A 20,861-nucleotide genomic window follows, 5' to 3' on the forward strand; every position below is an offset into this window, starting at 1 on the left:
AGAGATGGCGATGGACGAAGCTGCTCAATCCTCAGCTCCTGAAGGTGATGTCCCTAAGAATGCTACTGACGTTCCGACTGGTGAAAATTCTGCTGTTGATGCTTGATCTTGTTACTTAAGAAAATTTCTTTTCATTTTTGTGGATGCCCATCATGTTTTGGGCCCCTTTTTGTTGTAAATCTAATTTCAGAACAATTGCTTGTTATCCTGCCTTGAGAACAATATTTGTGGCCTAGTGTTTACGGGTCTTTTTGGATATAACAACAATGGTAATTGCCCTTGATTTTTGGGCTTTAATTGAATTTGTTGCATACTTACTTGTTACTTGTATTTGTGGTTGCGCACTTGTTGGTTCATGATATGTTTGTGGGATTCATCCATACTTAGCAAAAGTTTTCAGTTGTGCCTTTCTTCTTCATCAATGATTTTGCTTCTCGTTACTTAGTTGTTTTCCTCTAACCCGAACCCCTTTAAGGGGTCTCATCGAGGGTTCTAGTGAACTAGTTGGGAGCCCAGATCCAGCCTTAGCTTTATTCCAATTTGTTGCAAGGTTCTTTGTCCCCTTCCCTCTGGATTTTTTTTTGTTTGGGTTCGTTAGTAACTTACATCCGTCAAGGTGGAATCTTGTTACTTGGCTATTTTACGACTTACACCCATTTAAGGGATCTTGTCGTATTTGTTTGGCTTCGTCGGTAACTTACATCCGTCAAGGCGGAATCTTGTTACTTGGCCATTTTATGACTTACACCCATTTAAGGGATCTTGTCGTGTTTGTTTGGCTTCGTCTGTAACTTACATCCATCAAGGCGGAATCTTCTTACTTGGCCATTTTATGAGTTACACTCATTTAAGGGATTTTGGATTCATCAGTAACTTACATCCGTCAAGGCGGAATCTTGTTACTTGGCCATTTTATTTTGTACGATTGACTAGACCTGCTTACATAAAGACATTAGATGAATAATTATTTTATTAACTTCAAGAATGAATATATTCATTTGTTACATCTATTGGTGGTACTTCTTTAAGTGCTCAATGTTCCATGGCCAAGGGAGTCTCTGTCCATCTATGGTTTCCAGGTGATAACTGCCTTGCCTAGAGTAATGGACAACTCAGTAAGGTCCTTCTCATGTGGGGCCAAGCTTTCCTTGGGCAGGGTCTTTAGTTGCTGTGGTGATCTTGCGCAGGACAAGGTCGCCTATGTCAAGTCGTCTGAGTTTCACCCTCTTATTGCAGTATTCGGCCATCTTCTGCTGGTACTTTGTCATTTTGCTGGAAGCTTTGTCTCTTACTTCGTCCAAACAATCCAAGTTGAGTCGTAGTTCATCGTCATTGACCTCTTCGTTGAATGTCTCTCACCTGATGCTTGTTACTCCTACTTCGACCGAGATTACTGCTTCAGTGCCATAGGTAAGCCTGAAGGGGGTTTCTCCCATTGGGGTTCTCGCTGTGGTTCTGTAAGCCCACAGTACATTGGGTAATTCTTCTAGCCAAGCACCCTTCGCATCGTCCAGCTTGGCTTTGATAATCTTGAGCAACGTCCAATTTGTTACTTTCATCTGTCCATTTGCCTGGGGATGCCCTGGGGATGAAAACTGGTTCTTGATTCCTAGGTTTGAACAGAAGTCTATAAAGCCTTGGCTGTCGAACTGCCTCCCATTATCTGATATAATCGTCAGTGGAATCCCGAACCTGCAAATTATATTCTTCCACACAAAGCTCCGAATTCTTGCCTCGGTGATTGCTGTTAGAGCCTCTGCTTCAACCCACTTTGTGAAGTAGTCAATAGCAACTAATAGGAATCTTACCTGACCTTTACCTTAGGGTAGTGGACCGACGATGTTGATTCCCCATCATGTGAATGGCCACAGGGAGGCTACTATCGTCAGTTTCTCTGTTGGAAGCCGTTATACATTCCCGTATCGTTGGCACTTGTCACACTTCTTGACGATCTCCACTGCGTCTACCTGCATAGTAGGCCAGAAATAACCTGTTCGTTTTACCTTGTTTACTAGGGACCTGGGGCCGGCGTAGTTGCCGCAAACTCCTCCGTGGATTTCTTCCAATATGTACTTAGCTTCTTCTTCGTCAACACATTTTAAGTAAGGCATGGAGAAGCCTCTCTTGTATAAGGCATCATTAAGGATCGTAAATCTGGCCGCCCTTTTCTTGATCTTTTTGGCCTCTTCTGTATTCTGAGGGAGGTGCTCGTTCTGGAGGAAGAAAACTATTGGTGTCATCTAGCTGTTTGTGCTCTAGATTGTGAAAGTTAGGACTTCTTCAATGCTGGGATGTTTCTGGTCTTCCATTACCAAGCCCATGCTTATCCCCCCTTCTTCTGACGATGCTAGCTTCGAGATTTTGTCTACCGCCATGTTCTAGCTTCTGGGGATCTGAACAAACTCCACCTTATCGAACTCCTGAGTAAGATCTTTCGTCAACCTGAGGTAATTCTGCATTCTCTCCTCTTTTGCTTCGTACTCTCCCTTGATTTGCTCAATCACCAGCTTTGAATCACTTTGGGCTAACAGGTTCTTAGCTCCAAGCGCCTTTCCGAGCCTCAACCCCATCAATATTCCTTTGTATTCAGCTTCATTGTTGGTAGCCGAAAATTTCAGTTGAACTCCGTATTTGAGCACTTCTCCGTCTGGGGCGGTTATGATGACCCCTACTCCCCCCTGCTTTTGGGCTGACGAACCATCAGTCTGTATCGTCCATCGTTCGACTTCTTTGGTGAGACCGTCTTCGCCGAGAAAGGTGAACTCGGTGATGAAGTCTGCCAAAGCTTATGCCTTGATGGCTGTTCTAGGATGATACTCAATGTTAAATTGGCTGAGTTCAATTGCCCACTGGACCATTCTTCCGGCTGCTTCAGATTTGTTCATGGATTTTTTAATGGGTTGGTCCGTCATCACTAGATAGGATTTTCCTAAAAATATTGTCTTAGTTTTCGTGAGGCTAGTATTAACGCGAACACAATCTTTTCAATTCGAGGATACTTGGACTCAGCCCCTTGGAAAGCTTGGCTGACGTAGTAAACTAGGAGCTGTGTCTTGTCTTCTTCTCTAATCAACGCTGCACTCACTACTATAGCTGATACTGCCAAGTACAAATATAGGTTTTCCTCCTGCTTGGACGAACTTAAGAGGGGTGGGTTACTCAAGTAACATTTGAGTTCTTGGAACGCTGCTTCGCATTCGTCGATCCAGGCGAAAGCCTGCTTCAAAGTCTTGAAAAAGGGTAGATACTTGTCCGTCACTCTAGAGATGAACCTGTTTAAGGCTGTGATCCTTCCTGTGAGTTTCTGGACTTCCTTGACGGTTCTGGGCGATGCAATATTGATTATGGCTTGCACTTTCTCGGGTTTGCTTCTATTCCTCTTTGGGACACCATGAAGCCTAAGAACTTCCCAAACGCTACATCAAAAACGCACTTACTTGGATTCAACTTCATCTGGTATTGTTTGAGGGTAGCAAACGTCTCCCTTAGGTTGTCCAGATGCACAAGCTCTTCTTTACTCTTGATGAGCATATCATCCACGTATACTTCCATGTTCTTGCCAATCTGTTTGCTGAACATTTTGTTCACTAGGCTCTGATACGTAGCTCCAGCATTCTACAATCCAAAAGGCATTACCTTGTAACAATAGAGTCCTTGACTCGTGATGAAAGCAGTCTTTTCCTGATCTTTTTCAGCCATCTTTATCTGGTTATATCCCGAGAAAGTGTCCATGAACGACAGTAACTTGTGTCCGGCCGTAGAATCCACAAGCTGATCTATCCTTGGTAAGGGGAAGCTGTCCTTCGGGCATGCCTTGTTCAAGTCTGTGAAATCCACACACATTCTCCATTTCCCATTTGCTTTCTTTAGTAGGACAACGTTTACGAGCCATTCAGGATAGTGTACTTCTCGGATGAAACCTGCTGCCAATAGTTTGGTAACTTCGTCTATAACTGCTTAGTCTCGTTCTTGGGCGAAAACTCTTCGTCTTTGCTGGAAGGGTTTTCTTTCCGGGTTCACATTCAACTTATGCTGAATGACTTCTGGAGCTATGCCTAGCATATCCTCATGGCTCCATGCAAATGCGTCTCGGTTTTCTTTAAGGAATTGGATGAGCCTTGCTCTCATCTCAGGGCTTAACGTCGTCCCTATCTTCGTGGTCTTGGTTGCCTCTCCTTCGACCAGTTCTACTGTTTCCAAGGCTTCCATTTTGTCCTCATCATTTCCTTCGATCATCCATGTGTGATTCTCCTTTGCGTCCAAGACAGCTTGATAACACTCCCTGGCTAAGACTTGATCTCCTTTTACTTCGCCGACACTGTTATCCGTTGGAAATTTTACCTTCAAGCAATAGGTTGATATGGCCGCTTTCCATTTGTTAAGCATGGGCCTCTCAATGATCACATTATAAGAAGAGGGGCAATCTACTACCAGGAAGTCTAATTAACGGGTCAACTGCGTCGGGTAGGTCCCCACTGTTACTGTCAATGTCACTATGCCCCTGGGATATACCCTGTCTCCACTGAAACTGATGAGGGGGGAGTCAAATGAACGCAACTTCCTTGGATCTAGCCTCAGCTGTTGAAAGGCAGGAAGGTAGATGATATCTGCGGAGCTACCGTTGTCCACGAGGATCCTTTTGGTGTTAAATCCCTCTATATTTAGCATTATAACCAAAGGGTCATTGTGGGGCTGCTTCACTCCCCTGGCGTCCACTTCATTGAAGGACATGTCTCGGTCCGTCCGTTGCTGCTTGAACAGAGGTATCATGTGGATGCTATTCACCGATCTCTGGTATGCTTTCTTGAGGGATTTAAATGACCCTCCTGTGAAGGGCCTTCCTGTAATCATCTTTATCTCTCCGATCACGTCCTATGTAGGTTGGAATGGCTGATCATCACTCCTGGAAGAGGACTCATGCTGACTCTTATTGCCGTCCCTGAACTTATTATATTCTCCCTTCTTCACGTATTTCTGTAATTTGCCTTTCTGTATCAAATCTTCTATATGTTCCTTTAGGTCCCTACAATCTTCCGTGTTGTGGCCATGATCCTTGTGGAATCGGCAATACTTGTTCTTATCACGGACATTAGGAGATGAGTGTAATGGTCTTGGCCATTTGAGATAGTGTTTGTCCTTAATCTGCATTAAAATTTTGTCAACAGGCATAACTAGAGGGGTAAATTTTACCGTTCGAGGGCCTTTGTCTTCTTTTCTTCTGTTCCCGTCATTATTCCGACGATTTGGGCGTTCCCTTTTTTGACCCCTACGCTCGTCATCCCTTCTTCCTTTGTCTCCTGGCTTCTCTACATCCTTTATGGCTGCCAAAGCGTCTTCGGCATTTATGTACTTCTGTGCTTTTAGGAGCATTTCTGCCATCGCCTTTGAAGGGTTCTTTGCGAGTGAAGCCATGAGATCTCTGGATCTCAATCCTGCTTTGAAGGTCGTTAGCTGTACTTTGTCATCAGCTTCGTCTACCTCGAGGGTCTCCCGAGTAAAATATTTCATGTATGACCTCAAGGTTTCCTTTTTCCCCTGCCTAATGGTGAGTAAGTGGTCCGCTGGCCTCTTGGGACGCTACCCCCTAAAGAAGTGACGCAAGAAAGCGCTACTTAACTGCTCGAAGTTGTCGATGGAAGATGTGGGCAACTTTGTGAACCATTCCCTTGCAGCCCCTTTGAGAGTGGTGGGAAAGGAACGACACAGTATCTCTTCGGGTGGTTGTTGAAGGCCCAACGTCGTTTTGAAGGTATTAAGGTGATCCTGAGGGTCTTTGAACCCGTCGAACGGCTCAAGTTGAGGTAAACGAAACCTTGACGGCACAGGGCATTCAAGGATTGCTGCAATGAAAGGCAAATCAGTGGCCCTTACCATTCTGTCTATGCTTCGGTCTGTCTTCTCCTTAATATCAATCCTCAATTCGTCCATCTCCTTCCTCATCTCTCGAAGGAGATCTGAATTATGCTCGTCTGGAGTAGTAGGTCTTTGATAAATACTCCTCCTATGGCTATCCCCTTCTCCCTCCATGTTATCCTTGGACCAATTCTCTTCCTATTGAGCCTATTGAACCTGTTGAAGCCGTAGCTTCATTTCCTGATTTTGTTTGGTGAGTTCTTCAATGGTGGCCGCAAGAGCTTGAACTTGCTAGGCCAAGACTGCGGCATCTAGATTGGATTCCATCTGAATGTAGAAGTTGATGGAAATTACATTTTCAAATATGAATCTGAAAATGTCGTTCCCACAGACAGCGCCAAACTGATGAAGCGTAAGTTCGTCAGTCAGAGAAGGCAGATGGAACCAATCTTCCACCCGGGTGATTGTATCCTCAAGATGGTCACTGCTGTGGTGCCTGCCACAAAGTCTCCGATGCCAAAGTCAATATCAAGAAGTTCGTTCAAAAAGAATAATATAATATGACAGAGTAAGAAATATAGCTAAGTATGTCTATGTACCTTGTGTTGGTAATGTGAGAGCTTTATATATGTTGCCTTGGATTCTGATCATTGTGGTTAATAATAGGATGTTAATGCCTTTCTTGGTAACGCCTCCTGCTTAGTAATGGGGCTTTAATGTGCTTTCAACGGTTTGCGTAGCTATTGTTGTAACCATCCGAGGTGTTACTAGCAGTATTGAATGGTCCTGATGCCTTCGTCAGTGATGGAGGCACTTGTTTGGGTTTGTCCGTGAGGATGATCTCATCTGTAATACTGGGTTCGTCGGTAGTTGATTTCGTCAATCCCATCAATTACCATAAAAATATTATATCAAAAAACAGTCTTTTATGATATAGCCAAAAGTATAATCAAAGCTAATAGAAGGAATTTTAAATCGATTTCAATGATGAAGGAGGGATTTACTTAAATGAGGAGACCAAGAAAAAAGAAGAAGTATCATGTTTTGAGTATAGTATTGAATTTTAAATTCTATAATTCAATTTGCTAACTACTAAAATGCCTTAGCAAATTGAATTGCTACAGGCACAAATTACATCATTCAATTGAATTTCTGCAAGCACGGATACTTTAAAACTCTATCACTCAATTTTTTTAACTACTAAAACTCTATCACACGGATTACACAATATAAACCAATAATGTAAACGTCTCAAACATTAAAAGAAAAAAAAAACAAATCAATTTTAAACATAGAAACAAACAATCATATATCAGTACAAATACCCAACCTAAATACATAAAAACTCATATATGACCCACAACACGAAAGAGGTAGTAAAAAATTAAAAAAAAAAAAAAAAAAAAAAAAAAAAAGAGCAATAAAAAGGAACAACACTATTAATCTAATTCTTACATTGAACTATTATGCAGGCAGCCACAAGAATAGAGATCAAGAGCAACTGGGATTTGGAGATATCTAAACTGAATCATCCAGCTTTTCAGTATTAATATAGTGTGAGGAAAGGAAGAGATGAAAGAGTTAGAAAGCCAAAGTCTGGCGTTAGGAAGTTGAACAATTTCTGTTTGAGATTGTAACCATGAAATACAAAGGGTTGCTGTTTAAAATTGTAATCGTGGAACACAAAGAGTTGCCATCTAAAATCATAATTGTGAAACACAAAGGGTTGGGAATTATTTTCTTTTTATTAGTATTTTTAAATTTAAGAAAACTAATTTTAAATTGTAGGACAACTTTAGGAAAAAGAATGGTAATAACATGACAGCTAATGTAGCTCAATCTGAGCGTAGCAACATTAAATGCTACGTTTCGGCTTTTAGTAATATATAGATATATAGATATAGATTATTAGGCTAAATTATAAACTATACTCCTAAAGTTTGGAGGTGTTCGAATTTTACACCCTGAAATTTCAGAATTTGGATTTTACTTTCTGAAGTTCTATTCTGTTTGTATTAATAGTAAGAGTGTCAATGTTCGACCAACACGACACAAACCCGACACAGGTTTTTGCGGGTTAAGGTTGGGCCTTAATGGGTTTGGGTCATAAACGAGTCAACCCGCATAACTCGTAATAGACGTTTAATAGGCCAATTTATTTGTGTCAACCCAAAAGGACCCATTTAACACAACCCATTTAACTCGTATAACAAATAAACATTCATTTTATTTTAGATTTGTCAAATATCTTTTATATCCAACATATATTTTAAACTTAAAAAGAAAAGTGAGTAATTACAAAAACTTATAAGGGATATAATTGAAAATTGAAACTTTACAAACCCTAGATCTCTAAACTCTAGAAACCCTAAATCTCTAAACCTTCTTATAAATATCTAGTTTTATTTTTTTATTTCAGCTATACTACTCACTCTATTATCTTATAGTCTCACGCCCAATTCTCAAACTCAAAGTCTCAAACTAGTTATTGCTCTCTCTCTCTCTCTCTCTCTCTCTCTCTCTCTCTCTCTCTCTCTCTCTCTCTCTCTCATGTGTTTAGTGAGTTTTAGGATTAAAGAAAACCGTTTTATTGGTGTTTCAAAATTCTGCGGTAATTTTTTCTACATAATGTTTTTGTTCTATAAGGTTTAGTTTACTGTTTGCTCCAATTCTTTCAATATTGATACTTAGCATTTGGCAAGTTCCAAGGATATTATATTTTTGTTGAACTATATTATTTTATTTTTGTTAAACTATATTAGTTTTGTTAAATCTATAAACTATGTTATTTTAAATTATCTAGCTTCTCAAAAAAAAAAAAAAAAATTGGGTTGAAGTGTATGCACTTCTTTTGGAGTGTAAAGAACTTATTTCTAGATAAATGTTATATTTTTGCTGAACTATATTATTTTGGCTGAACTATATTATTTTGAATGTGGGTTGAAGACTTGAAGTGTATGCACTGCTTTTGGAATGTAAAAAAAAATTATTTTTAGATAAATGTTATATTTAATAATATGTAGGTTGAAATGGGTTGTATTACATTCGTATAAACCCAACACGACTCGTTTATTAAGCGTAACAAATAGGTTGAATTAGGTCAACCCACCTTAACAGGTCGGGTTAGGGTTGAAGAATCATGACACGATTATTAAATGGGTCAGGTTAGGATTGAGCCATTTAGTCAAATGCCCCTATCTCAATATGACACGAATCCGACACGCTAACCCGAATTGACACCCCTAAATTTAATAACCCCTTCATCCATATTTCCATATTTTCGGTTAAATATTATATAAACTTGTCAGGGCTCGTTTAGTTTGTTTAAAATTATGACAAATAACTTTAAAAAATATTTATGTTAAAAACACACACACACACACACACAATAACTACCACTAAATGCCACTTTAAAAGCTGAGCCTAAAACTCTTCTCAGTTCACTTCGGCCCTGGAAGCTGGAACCAACAGCAGTTCAAAATCGCCATGGCCACAACAAACAACTCGCAAAAGAACATATATGTTTTGTCCTTCCCAGTTCCCATATTTACGCCGACATCAATGCCGTATTCGTACGCTCCAAAGTGCAATGCTCAGTCAGTGGGGATATTAATAGTAATACTTTCTCAACTCTATTCTTATGCCTTTTATTTTCATTTATTATTTGTTTTAGAGATTTTATTGTTTTTATTATATTGGGGATTACTGGATTATGTATAGCCTCCTGTGCTTTCTTTGTTAGCTTAGTTAGTGGCGTTTATGGGTGACTGGTGAGTGTCCTGGAACAAATCACAAATGACCTTTCTTTAACAACAAAATATCACAAAAAGTGAAGTTGAAAAGTCTGGTCAAGTTTGGCCCGAGTCACCAGAGTTCTATGGACACAATCACATTTGTTAACGTATGATTAGATTACAACACCTAACTTATACGTGGGACTACCACTGCTATTTGTGGAAATTAATTTAATCATGACTTGATAAGTTGTGGCAAAGCATGTGCAAGAGTGTGTCTCTAGATTTTTCGTAACATTTTTTGTAATTTTTTTTCCTTTTAATATAATTTGATAATTACAATGGAAATGAGTACTTGAACTAGGATTTTTTTGAAACACAAAAAAGTGCCGGTTGCGCTCACTTGACTTTACAGACATTAATAATGCATGGAAGTAGGAACCACAAATTTTTCTATTTCTTTCTCACCGCATTAATTATGTATGGAAGTTGGAACCACAAATGTTTCTATTTCTTTCTCACCAGTATGAGTAACCATTCCCTTTGTTAAATGAATGTGTAAAGCAAACCCAGGTCTTATTCATCCACTCTTCTATACTTTTACTTTTCAAGTGGTTGTCCCTGGTTTTAATTCTACTATGATATGAATAGCTAGCGTGTAACTTGGTTTGTAAGTAAACGTGTTAGATACTTTTCTTCAGGGACATGGAAATTTCACAAGAAAGTTCTTTTTTTTTTCTTTTTTCTTTTTTTGAGAATCGAAAGTTCATTAATTTTTTGTTTCATTTCCTTGTCTTTCTTCCATTTTGTCAATCTTCTAGAGACACTATACATTCATAATAGTATAGATATTCATCCTTTGATTATTTGGTTCACTTACACAACAAAAGCCTATCCTTTAATCAATCCGGAGACTGACCCAATAGAAATATTTTCAATCTTCTTAAGTCTTTCAGGCCATCAACAAACCATATATGGCAGACCCAACTTCATATGTAATAAAACCAGTTGTGGATATCATCCTTAAGAGTACTACCAAGTCGATCCGGGAGGAGTTTTCTAGGGTCCATGGAATCAAGAAAGTTATAAAGGACCTGGAAAGTAAGCTCACTAGTATTCAAAGTGTGGTTGAAGATGCTGAGAACAAGCAAGTGAATGAGCCACATCTGAAAGATTGGCTCAGAAAGCTCCAGGATGCAGCTTCTGATGCTGAAGACATATTGGATGCTTTTACTACAGAAGCCTATCTTTGGAAACAAAGGCAGAAGGAACATAAATTCCCGACTACTCTGAGTATAAGCAGAACATCCTATAAAAGGGATGCAGCGCATAAAATCAAAAAAAATTTAGAAAGATTCGATAGGATTGCCAAAGAAAAAGAAGCTTTCCATCTCAACATCAAAGTTAATGGCGGTGATATTGTGAGCCCAAATTACACAGGCTATTTTGTGGACAAGTCAGGCGTAGTTGGCAGGGAGGATGATAAAGAAAGGATAATGCATATGCTGCTATCGAATGAATTCGATAAAGAAGGAGACGTTTCTGTGATTCCCATCATAGGGATGGGGGGCTTGGGAAAAACAACTCTTGCTCAACTTCTCTTCAATGACGAAAGGGTAAATGAGCATTTTGAAGCCAAAATGTGGGTCTGCGTCACAGTCCAATTTGATCTGACCAGGATTCTCAAAGAAATGATACAATTTCATTCTAAGATGAAATTGGATGACAGCTCCACAAGCGACCTACAATCCCGGCTTCTAGAATACATGGTTGGACAATGTTTCTTACTTGTTCTAGATGATGTCTGGACTGAGGATTACCTAAAATGGGAGCCCCTAAAGGATCTCTTGAAACAAGGGGCAAAGGGAAGCAGAGTCTTGGTCACCAGTCGGATTACCAAGGTTAAGGATATCATGGGTACACAGCCTCCCCATCTTTTGGGGTATTTGCCCGAAGAGGAATGCTGGTCTTTGTTTGCAAAAACTGCATTTCAGGGTGTCAGTTTGTCCAGCCAAAGGCAGGAAGTCTTGGAAGACATTGGTAGAGAAATCGTCAGAAAGTGCAAAGGTCTCCCATTGGCAGTCAAGGCAATCGGAGGTCTCTTACGTGGTTGCGCTGATGATGTAAACAAGTGGAGGAAAATTCAAAGCAGTGAAATATGGGAGATAGAGGAAGAGAACTCCGGATATGACAAGCCCAAAATTTTGGCTATTCTGAAATTGAGCTATGACCATCTACCTTCTCATCTAAAGCGCTGTTTTTCTTACTGCTCCTTATTTCCTAAGGCATACATTTTCCACAAGGAAGAGTTGGTCAAGCTCTGGCTTGCGCAAAGGTTTATACAAGCTCAAGAACGAGAAGGAAGAGGAGACTGGAATCAAATATTTTGATGAGCTCTTTGTAAGGTCCTTCTTTCAAGTTTCAGTCATTGACAACAAGGAGATATTCAACATGCATGATCTTATCCATGACTTGGCACTATCAATTTCAAGCCCCAGTTGTTGTCTAATTAATGATAATGAGCCATACAATTTCTGTGAACAACATCGTCATATGAGCTTGGTTGGTAATGATGTTGAGCAGCCTATGTTGAAGATTGTTGAGAAGGCTACAAAGTTGCGGTCACTTCTATTTCCTAGTCACCACTTGAAAAACTTTGGTCAGGCCCTGGACAAAGTATTTCGTACAATGGAATGCATACGGACCTTGGATCTTAGTTCAAGTGCAATCTTGGAATTGCCTAGCTCAATTGAAAAGTTGAAGTTGCTACGCTACCTTGACCTCTCTAGAACAGAAATCAAAGTTCTCCCCAACTCAATTTGCAAACTCTACTATTTGGAAACATTGAAACTGTTGGGGTGCCCTTATCTTTTCGAATTGCCCAAGGACCTAAGGAAGTTGGTTAATTTGCGACATTTGGAGCTTGATGATTTATTCTGGGTCAAGTTCTCCATCCTGCCACCAAACGTGGGGGACATAACCTCTCTGCATGATTGGCATGTGTTTCAGGTCAGCCACAAGACTGGATATAGAATTGAAGAACTAAAGAACATGACATATCTTTCAGGAACATTGCATATCTCAAAGCTAGAAAATGCAGTTAATGCAGGAGAGGCTAAGTTGAACCAGAAGAAATACCTTCAGAAGTTGGTGTTTGAATGGAGTGACAGGATTGTCAATACACATGATGAAGCAACTGAAAAGAGTTTCCTTGAAGACCTACAACCTCACTTAAACCTCAAAGAGCTCCAAATATGTCATTACAGGGGCAATGAATTTCCAGCTTGGATGAGAGAAGGGCAGCTCCAAAATTTGGTCAGAGTTACCTTGAATGATTGCACAAAATGCAGAACTCTCACTCTAGGTGAGCTACCCAATCTTGAAGTGCTCTACATCAAAGGTATGCTGGAGTTGGAGAAATGGCCTGACGTTGAATGCCCTTCCCTCGAGTGGCTAAAGTTTAGCAACTGCCCCAAGCTAAGGGAGCTGCCCAACGTCTTTCCTATGTTGAGTTTCCTGAAGATCAAAAGGTGCAAATCCTTAAGGGCGCTTCCAGTGGTTCTAAGTTTGAAGACTCTAAAGCTTATTGACAATCCTATTCTGGAGGATTGGCATGGAACATGGATTACTTGGGAGGCTATAGATGATCAAGGCCAATGGTCAAGTGGGGAACAATGGTCCTTCGAAAATTTGTTGGAACTGAATGTTATAAGCTGCCCTAAGCTGAAGGCACTGCCAAAATACTTTGATCCAGAAAAGTTGGAGATCAGCGGGTGTGAGTTGTTAGTTGCTCTCCCAGAACAACATTTTGCCCAACGTCTTCGGCATTTAGCACTATATGCCTGTCGTGATGGAACCTTAGTGAGGGCAATACCAAATACCAGCTCTCTATGCTCACTGGTTATATCCGGCATCTCAAACCTCATCTTACTTCCAAAATGGCCCCAACTTCCTGGCCTCAAGGTGTTGTACATTCATGATTGCAAAGATTTGATGTCTTTGTCCGAGAGCAAAGAAGGGTCTCTGCTAACTTTGATATCTCTCACACTACTTTCCATCCGAAACTGTCCAATGCTTGTGACATTAACTGAGGAGCTACCTGCTACGCTGGAGTGTTTGAGTATTGGCTCATGACCCTTTCTGCAGCATCTAGGCTCCAAGGGGATACTGAAAAACCTCCATTCACTCAAGGACCTTTACATTGAGGACTGCCCTATGCTCCAGTCCTTGCCTGAGGATCGGCTTCCCAGCTCGCTTCAACATTTGCAAATACAAAAGTGTCCACTATTGACAAAGCGATGTCAAAAGGAGGGAGGAAGCGGAGGAGGTCCAGATAGGCCAAAGGTTATGCACATTCCTGACCTGGAGATTGATTTCCCTAAAGATTCTTCAACATCAGCTTTGCCCTAGAAGAAACCATCAGAACCAGCTTGCTATCGTCTTCTTCCACTCCCTGGAGGTTAGTACTCTATATACCATACATTGTTTTACTGACTAATAGTATCATAAAATGTCAACTATTTAACACAAAATAAGCTAGAACATCAACTCTCATAAATTCAAATATGCCAAGTCCTTGAAATATTTAACATTTTATATATGAAGCTTACTCTTTTTAATGTGTTTGGATGCAATTTATGTTTCTTTAGACCTGGCAAACTTAAAATATTAGTAATTTATTTCTACAGAAAATTTTCCATTATATATGACATGGAATCATGAGCTGCTCCCTGCATGAAACCAAGATTTAAAGGCTCAAGCTGCAACCTCTTCACTTCCACACATTCAAGTTAATTTTTGCTTTATTCACTTGTAGCATTGTTTCGCTGCTTCTTTTTTCCTTTTTCTGTTCTCCCTCACATGCAAACATGCTATAGTAACAGTTTTTAGTATTAATGATGGATTTTTCTATCAGTTTCTCCATATGATAAATTGCAGTGCAGTTTAAATCACAATTGAAGAAACAAATATATATATATATATATATCTGTGAATCTCTAAATTTATGTTTTCATTGTAAGTGCTCCTTATAGTTATTAGTATATTTAATTTTGTTTCAGGGATAGAAATAATTGATGCACAACCAAATAAAAAACAACCAAATTCATCTCGCTTAAAGCAAAGTCACAAAGGTAAAAGGCAAAACTCTCTCTTTTATTCAACTCCACCTTATGAGCTAACCACAACATAATATGGTTCTCTCTCATGTATCTTGTTCCATCCTTAAAAACATGGCTTGCTTCACAATACTGTTGTGTTGTTTAATGATGTGTTACAACTGCTGAGAAAGAACCAACTCTTCGTTGTCCAACTTTTTGCACCATAAATAAAACTTCTTTGACTGAAAAATTTTAACCTGATTGATAGAATTAAATGTTTCTAACAAGTTAATTTGATATTCCTTAATCCTAAGGGGTAGCATAATTGACTGCAGATCACATACCATGAAATGAAGGTTACTGGTTCAAATCTCTCTCCCAACCCTTCAGTAGGGTAAACTTCACTCAATTAAGAGAGAGAGAGAGAGAGAATACCACACGCCACATCTAATTACCTATATGTTACATCTTCTTGTATCCGTTTACCTTGTTCCACCCTGTTTCATAAATTGGTTACCTTCTCTTGGAGGTGTTCACTTGAAAAAAATTGGTATAGGGAACAGGTCTCATTTTGTAAATAATGATCTTGGTCAAGTCAGTATTGATTCACATTTTTTATAGGGGCCATTGCCACAGAGGTCTATTGGAGTGATCATATTGATGCAGACGAAGACGAAGCTGTTGATGAGGTACTAAATGAACCAAAAGCAGAATGGGAAGAGACCGGGTTCAAACTATCTTTTTCAGTAACTCAAGGCTAATCAAGCTCCACAAAGTTTACATCTTAAAATCCCTTTTGCTACTAACAGTCAGTTCTCATTGTATTGTATCTATTATGAAGGATTCCTCCAATGAATTCACCAGACAAGCATCAGGTCGGGGTTCTTCTGAGTCTATGGACAGGATTAGGCATGAAGAGGGTTCTACTGAGTCTATTGACAGTGAGGACGATGATATGAAGTCCTTTTACACTTCCTTGGGAGCGGATTCTCAGTCTGCATCCAACAGTTTCATTACAAATGTCCAGTCCCAGAAAACCAGGCCAGGTCAATTCAACATAGACAAGGCTTTGGACATGGTAAAAAATGTATTAGCAACCGACTTCTCTTCTGCATGTCATCCTGGTTGTTCCATTTCTTTGAATTCAGCATTAGAATTCTTGTGTTACATAGATGAAAATGATGGCATCTCGGTTAAAATGAAAGACCTATTTGCTTCAAATCTCAAAGGACTTCACAGTTCTGAAAATCCGTTTCTACCAAGCCAGTGACACCATCCAAAGGTGCACCAATCTGATCAAGCCTATGGCTGAGATAGCATCTCAACTAGATGAGAATAAACAAAAGTTCTTGAAACTCAATTCAGTTGAGGCAACAATTCAAAGGAGTATTATTGAGGCTGAAACACAGATCAATGAGCACATGCACGACAAAGTTGGAAGGAGTATCTCTGGAGCTGAAGGACAGATAAATGAGCTAAAACAAAAAATAGATTCTTTGACAAAACAAAAGGAAAAAGCAAAGCAAGAAAAGAAAACAATCTATTCTGATGGAAAGAAGCTGAAGGAAAAGTGGGATGCGGCAGCTAATGCAGAGGAGGAGAAGAAGGAAGCTGAGAGGATAAAGAGGGAGATTGAAGAAAAGTGGTCGGACTACAACAAACAGTTTGAGAACTTGACATGCAATGGAGGTTAGAATTTTCTGTTTTAGTAATTACTATTTCATCAACTCAAAAATTCTTGTATGCAAATCATGAACTCTTCTGACTATTCATATGAACTTCTACTAGTTTCTTTTAATGTGAACCTGCAGCTTCAGTGAAAATCAATGTACAAGTAAAAAAACAAAGAGGATGTCAGAGGGTTTTTTTTTTTTGATATTAACAAGAATGCTTCATTAATAGATTAGTGACAACTTTCATTTGTTGCAGGAATCAACATGAATAATATAGGCCAGGCTGAAGAACAACCAAATTAATTCACTTCGATTAATGCTAAAGCCAAAAGGGTAAATTTACAATAATCTGTATTACTGACATCAGACCAAGTTGGATATATAATTTTGTGCTTATGTATGTATGTGAGAGAGAGAGAGAGAGAGAGAGAGAGAGAGATTCATGTTGAAAGGGAGGTCACTTCAAAATGTTTGCAGGAAAAAATTCAAAAGTGAAGATGCTGGAGCCAAAATAATCATCTGCTAGGAGCATATCATAGTGCAGGCCCAGCATAACATAGAGTTCTGAACGAAGTTATACACATCAAACATTAAGCTATTCATGATGAAAAAATTAAGCAACTGCAACTTTGAAGGAATTATAAAGGATTATATGCTGATATTGTTCCAGTTGTTATGCAGGACGTCAGATACAGGTCATTCTTGTGCATATAAGGAATTCTATCCAAAATAGGATTATGTGTAGCCATTGCAGAATTCCTTCAGTTTTTTATTCGAGTTAGGTGCTGCTTTTTTTATCTTCTTGTTCTACAGCTGGCTGAATGTAGTTAGTTACTTAGTTTGGTTTTGTTTTGATGACAGTATAATTTGCAGCTGGTTTGTAATGTTGTTTTTGTTGAATAAAATCTAGCTCATTCAAAATAAATAAATAAAGAAGATTGCATTGCTGGTTTGAAATTGTCTGTATTAAATTTTATATTTAGTGTTTTAATATTGTATTTCTAGGGTGAGGTGTATGTAAGTCTCTTTTCTTATCGCCACCAACCATTAATTTAAGGTGTAATTGGTCACCTATATATCTAAAAGTTGTAGCGTAGCATTTATTATTGCTACGCTTCTGTTAAGCTACATTAGCAGCTATGTCATTATTTTTTTTCCATCCTTTTTATAATATATATATGCAATAAATTTTTCACTCTATCATTGTGCCACATTATTGACTTATTTTCAACCTCTTTTTGAACTTTTCTTCTCCCTATTTAAAAAAAAAAAAATCCCTCATCTTATCTCTATTAGTCCACATCTACTGTTACACTTCCTCAAACTTTTCTCCTCCCTCATTACTTCTTTATCTCCCAATTACTCTTTACTTTACCATTAAACTTCTTTCCTCCTTTCCTTTTTCTTTTATTTTGATTTTTCTTCTCCCCATCTTATTTTGTATAAATTTGATATCATTTCTTCTATTCAATCCATATTTTTTTTTTCACAAAAAAACTGTAAGTACTCTCTCTCTCTCTCTCTCTCTCTCTCTCTCTCTCTCTCTCTCTCTCTCTCTCTCTCTCTCTCTCTCTCTCTCGGTGGATTTTTTTTCTTTCTTATAACTCTAATTAGGTTGATTTTTTTTTTATATGTGTTTTGGTATTGCATTTTTTAAATTTCGCATCACAAATTAATCCCTCTAATAGCTTTAGTTGAATTTTGGTTTGGGTTAATACTTAGTTTTCTTTTTTTTTTTGGAAATAGGAATTTGAGTTTATATAAAAATAAAATCTACATGGCTACGAATTCGAATATGCCTACCAATTGTTTGAGTTGCAAATCATTATAAAGTCTATCTTTTATTCTTATGGTTTCATTTTAATTAGGTTTAAGATAGCATTATAGTTTTGTGATAAGTTTTGATTATCATGATACTCTCCTTATTCCTAAGAGTTAAGGGATGAGAAATTTGAATAGTAAATTTGAAACTTATAATGTATAGTTATATATTAGGCAAATACAACCGACTATAACAAAAGTTAGAAGAATATGGTTCACCTTAAAAAATATTAATGAAACACACCAAAAATAATAGACTTATATATTTGTAAAGATTAAAAAAAATACTTAAAGTAATTGTTGCTTTTAATATATTACATCTCATTACATAATATTTATATATTCTCATGCATCACATGGGTCTACGAGTAGTTAACTCAAAACCAATTCAAGGGTCTTTAAATTAATTAAGGCAAACCAACATATTCGAACCAAAGATTCTTAGACTTAGAAATTTGGTAACGGGTGGGAAGATATTAGGCATCTCCTTACACCGCCTATCCAAAAGATAATACCTTAATTTAATTTAATTCAAACGTTAACATTTTAGGGAAAACAAATTAAATACTTGGCATTTGATTTTTTTAAAATATTTTGTACAATATATATAAATATATATATATATAAAAATTGTGTGAGTATTTTATTTACATATAACATATCATGTGAGTATTATTGTAAAGTGAATATACAATCAAGACATGTGAAATACATATGTAAGTAGCACATGAAAAATAAATTAAATATGTATAACTAGCATGTGAGTATAATATTTACTACATATCTATCATGAAAATATGCACATAAAAAATATATAATTTTAAAAATATTTAAAATTTTAAAATAAAAAATAAAAATAAAGATGATGAGAGGAACGGAGTCACCTATTAGCACTTTATTCTTCAAATTCTCATTCTCATGCACAAACACAATGAACCAAAACATTAGTTCAAAGGGGAGAGGAGAGTATTGGTTCAATGGAAATAAACCATAGACACAAACCTCAAAAAAAAATGTGCAGTTTCAAAAGGTTCAAAACAATGCATATAAAAAAAATGATTTTGGTCATTTTAAAGGTTTCGAGGTTATTTTTGTGTTTTTAGATATTTCAGGGGTACTTTGGTCATTTTAGAGGTATGAGGTTATTTTGGTCATTTTGAAGGTTTTAGTGTATTTTTTATCCTTTTGGAGGTTTCAAGGTATTTTTGGTTGTTTTAGAGGTTTTAGGGTATTTTGGTCGTTTTGGAAGTTTTGAGGGTATTTTGGTAATTTTAGAGATTTCAAAATATTTTTGGTCATTTTAGACGTTTCGAGGGAATTTTGGTCATTTTAGATATTTTTAAGTATTTTGGCTCATTTTAAAGATTTAAGGGTATTTTGGTCATTTTAGAGGTTTCGAAGGTATTATGGTCATTTTAGAGGTTTCTAGGTATCTTGGCTCATTTTAGAGATTTTTGGGAATTTTTATTTGTCATTCTAGATATCTCAGGTGTATTTTGGTCATTTTAGAGATTTTGGAGGTATTTTGGTCATTTCAAATGTAATAGGTATTTTTGGTCATTTTAGAGATTTTCAGGTGTATTTTGGTCATTTTAAATGTTTCATAGGTATTTTGTTTGTTTTAGAGGTTTTTAGGTATTTTTTATCATTTTAGAAATTTTGGGAGTATTTTAGTCATTTAGAAGTTTCTAGGTATATTTGATCATTTGAGGTGTATTTTGATTTTTTTTTTTTTTTGTGGTGCCAAGGATATTTTGGTCTTTTTAGTGGTTTTGGGGATTTTAGAATTGAGTGATTTGGGTAAATGATAGTTAAATCTAAATTGGGTACCTAGTCAAAAGCCAATTAATACCTATGTTAATAGGGTTAATACCCATTTAATCCAATTAATATTTAAGTTTGAGTGGGTAAATGGGTTTGTATTGAGTTTGCCATCCCTTTTACTGATTTAGGAACTGTTTCTTAGTTATTCATTATAATTGTTACTTTCAAAGTTGGATAAACTTTGCCGCCATTTAATATTAGTTTATTATCCTTTGTACCTAATCTTGCTTCTTTTTTTTCTTTTTTTTTTAGAAAGATAATCAAGCTAATTATGTGTAAGCTTTCCCTCTTGTTGCAGTGTTGCAACTTGCTTTTATTTGTGGTCTTTCTGGATTGAAGTTATATTCCTCGCTTCGTTTCTCCATAAGTGCTTATTTGTACTTTCCAGTATTTCTTGTTTTCGCTAAAGCTCAGCTATCTTAGGAAATTTAAACAGGAAATAAGAATTATATTAAAGTTCAAAAATAAACTATTCTAAATTGCGTAAAATTATTACATACTCCTTAAGTGGGGTCCACCCCTATGTCAGAGGAAGAGAGTATACTCTTGAAATATTCTATAACAACCCTTAAATTGCAAATTGCCATTACTATTAGACCTCAAAACTCTCACAAGCTACGTCAAGTTATACATATAGGTAAGCCTGATGATTGAAATATGCAAAAACAAGAAATTTTAAATGATTTGATATAGCTACATGAATGGGTAAAACTTTGGGAAAATTGCACTAGCCTCCTCTAAGATTTTTTGCTATCACACTTACCTCCTCTCCCCTCTAATTTGAAATAATACACTTACTCCCTTATATTTACACTAACCTCTCTTGGATGGCTGAAAAAAAAAACAAAAAAACAAAA

At 37.5% G+C, this 20,861-nt stretch overlaps 2 protein-coding genes across 6 annotated transcripts; both read left to right on the plus strand.

Moving 5' to 3' along the window:
• The first annotated feature begins 10,365 nt into the window (after positions 1–10,365).
• Positions 10,366–17,316, plus strand: LOC126721687 (putative disease resistance RPP13-like protein 1). 5 transcript variants are annotated; one of them, XM_050424746.1, is made up of 5 exons: positions 10,366–14,046; positions 14,648–14,719; positions 15,308–16,375; positions 16,616–16,692; positions 16,837–17,316. In XM_050424746.1, exon 1 carries the CDS (start codon positions 12,039–12,041, stop codon positions 13,719–13,721), a length of 1,683 nt encoding a protein of 560 aa, XP_050280703.1. In that variant the 5' UTR covers positions 10,366–12,038; the 3' UTR covers positions 13,722–14,046; positions 14,648–14,719; positions 15,308–16,375; positions 16,616–16,692; positions 16,837–17,316. The 5 variants fall into 5 exon arrangements, with proteins under 5 accessions (XP_050280703.1, XP_050280701.1, XP_050280699.1 ...); XM_050424744.1 differs by having other exon boundaries at positions 15,308–15,375; positions 15,528–16,375; positions 16,616–17,316; XM_050424742.1 differs by having other exon boundaries at positions 16,616–17,316.
• Positions 10,562–11,977, plus strand: LOC126721860 (putative disease resistance protein RGA3). Its single transcript, XM_050424936.1, has one exon. It carries the CDS (start codon positions 10,562–10,564, stop codon positions 11,975–11,977), a length of 1,416 nt encoding a protein of 471 aa, XP_050280893.1.
• Positions 17,317–20,861: the final 3,545 nt, after the last annotated feature.

This window comes from Quercus robur, chromosome 4 (genome assembly GCF_932294415.1).
Source record: "Quercus robur chromosome 4, dhQueRobu3.1, whole genome shotgun sequence".
In the NCBI taxonomy this organism is placed as follows: domain Eukaryota; kingdom Viridiplantae; phylum Streptophyta; class Magnoliopsida; order Fagales; family Fagaceae; genus Quercus; species Quercus robur.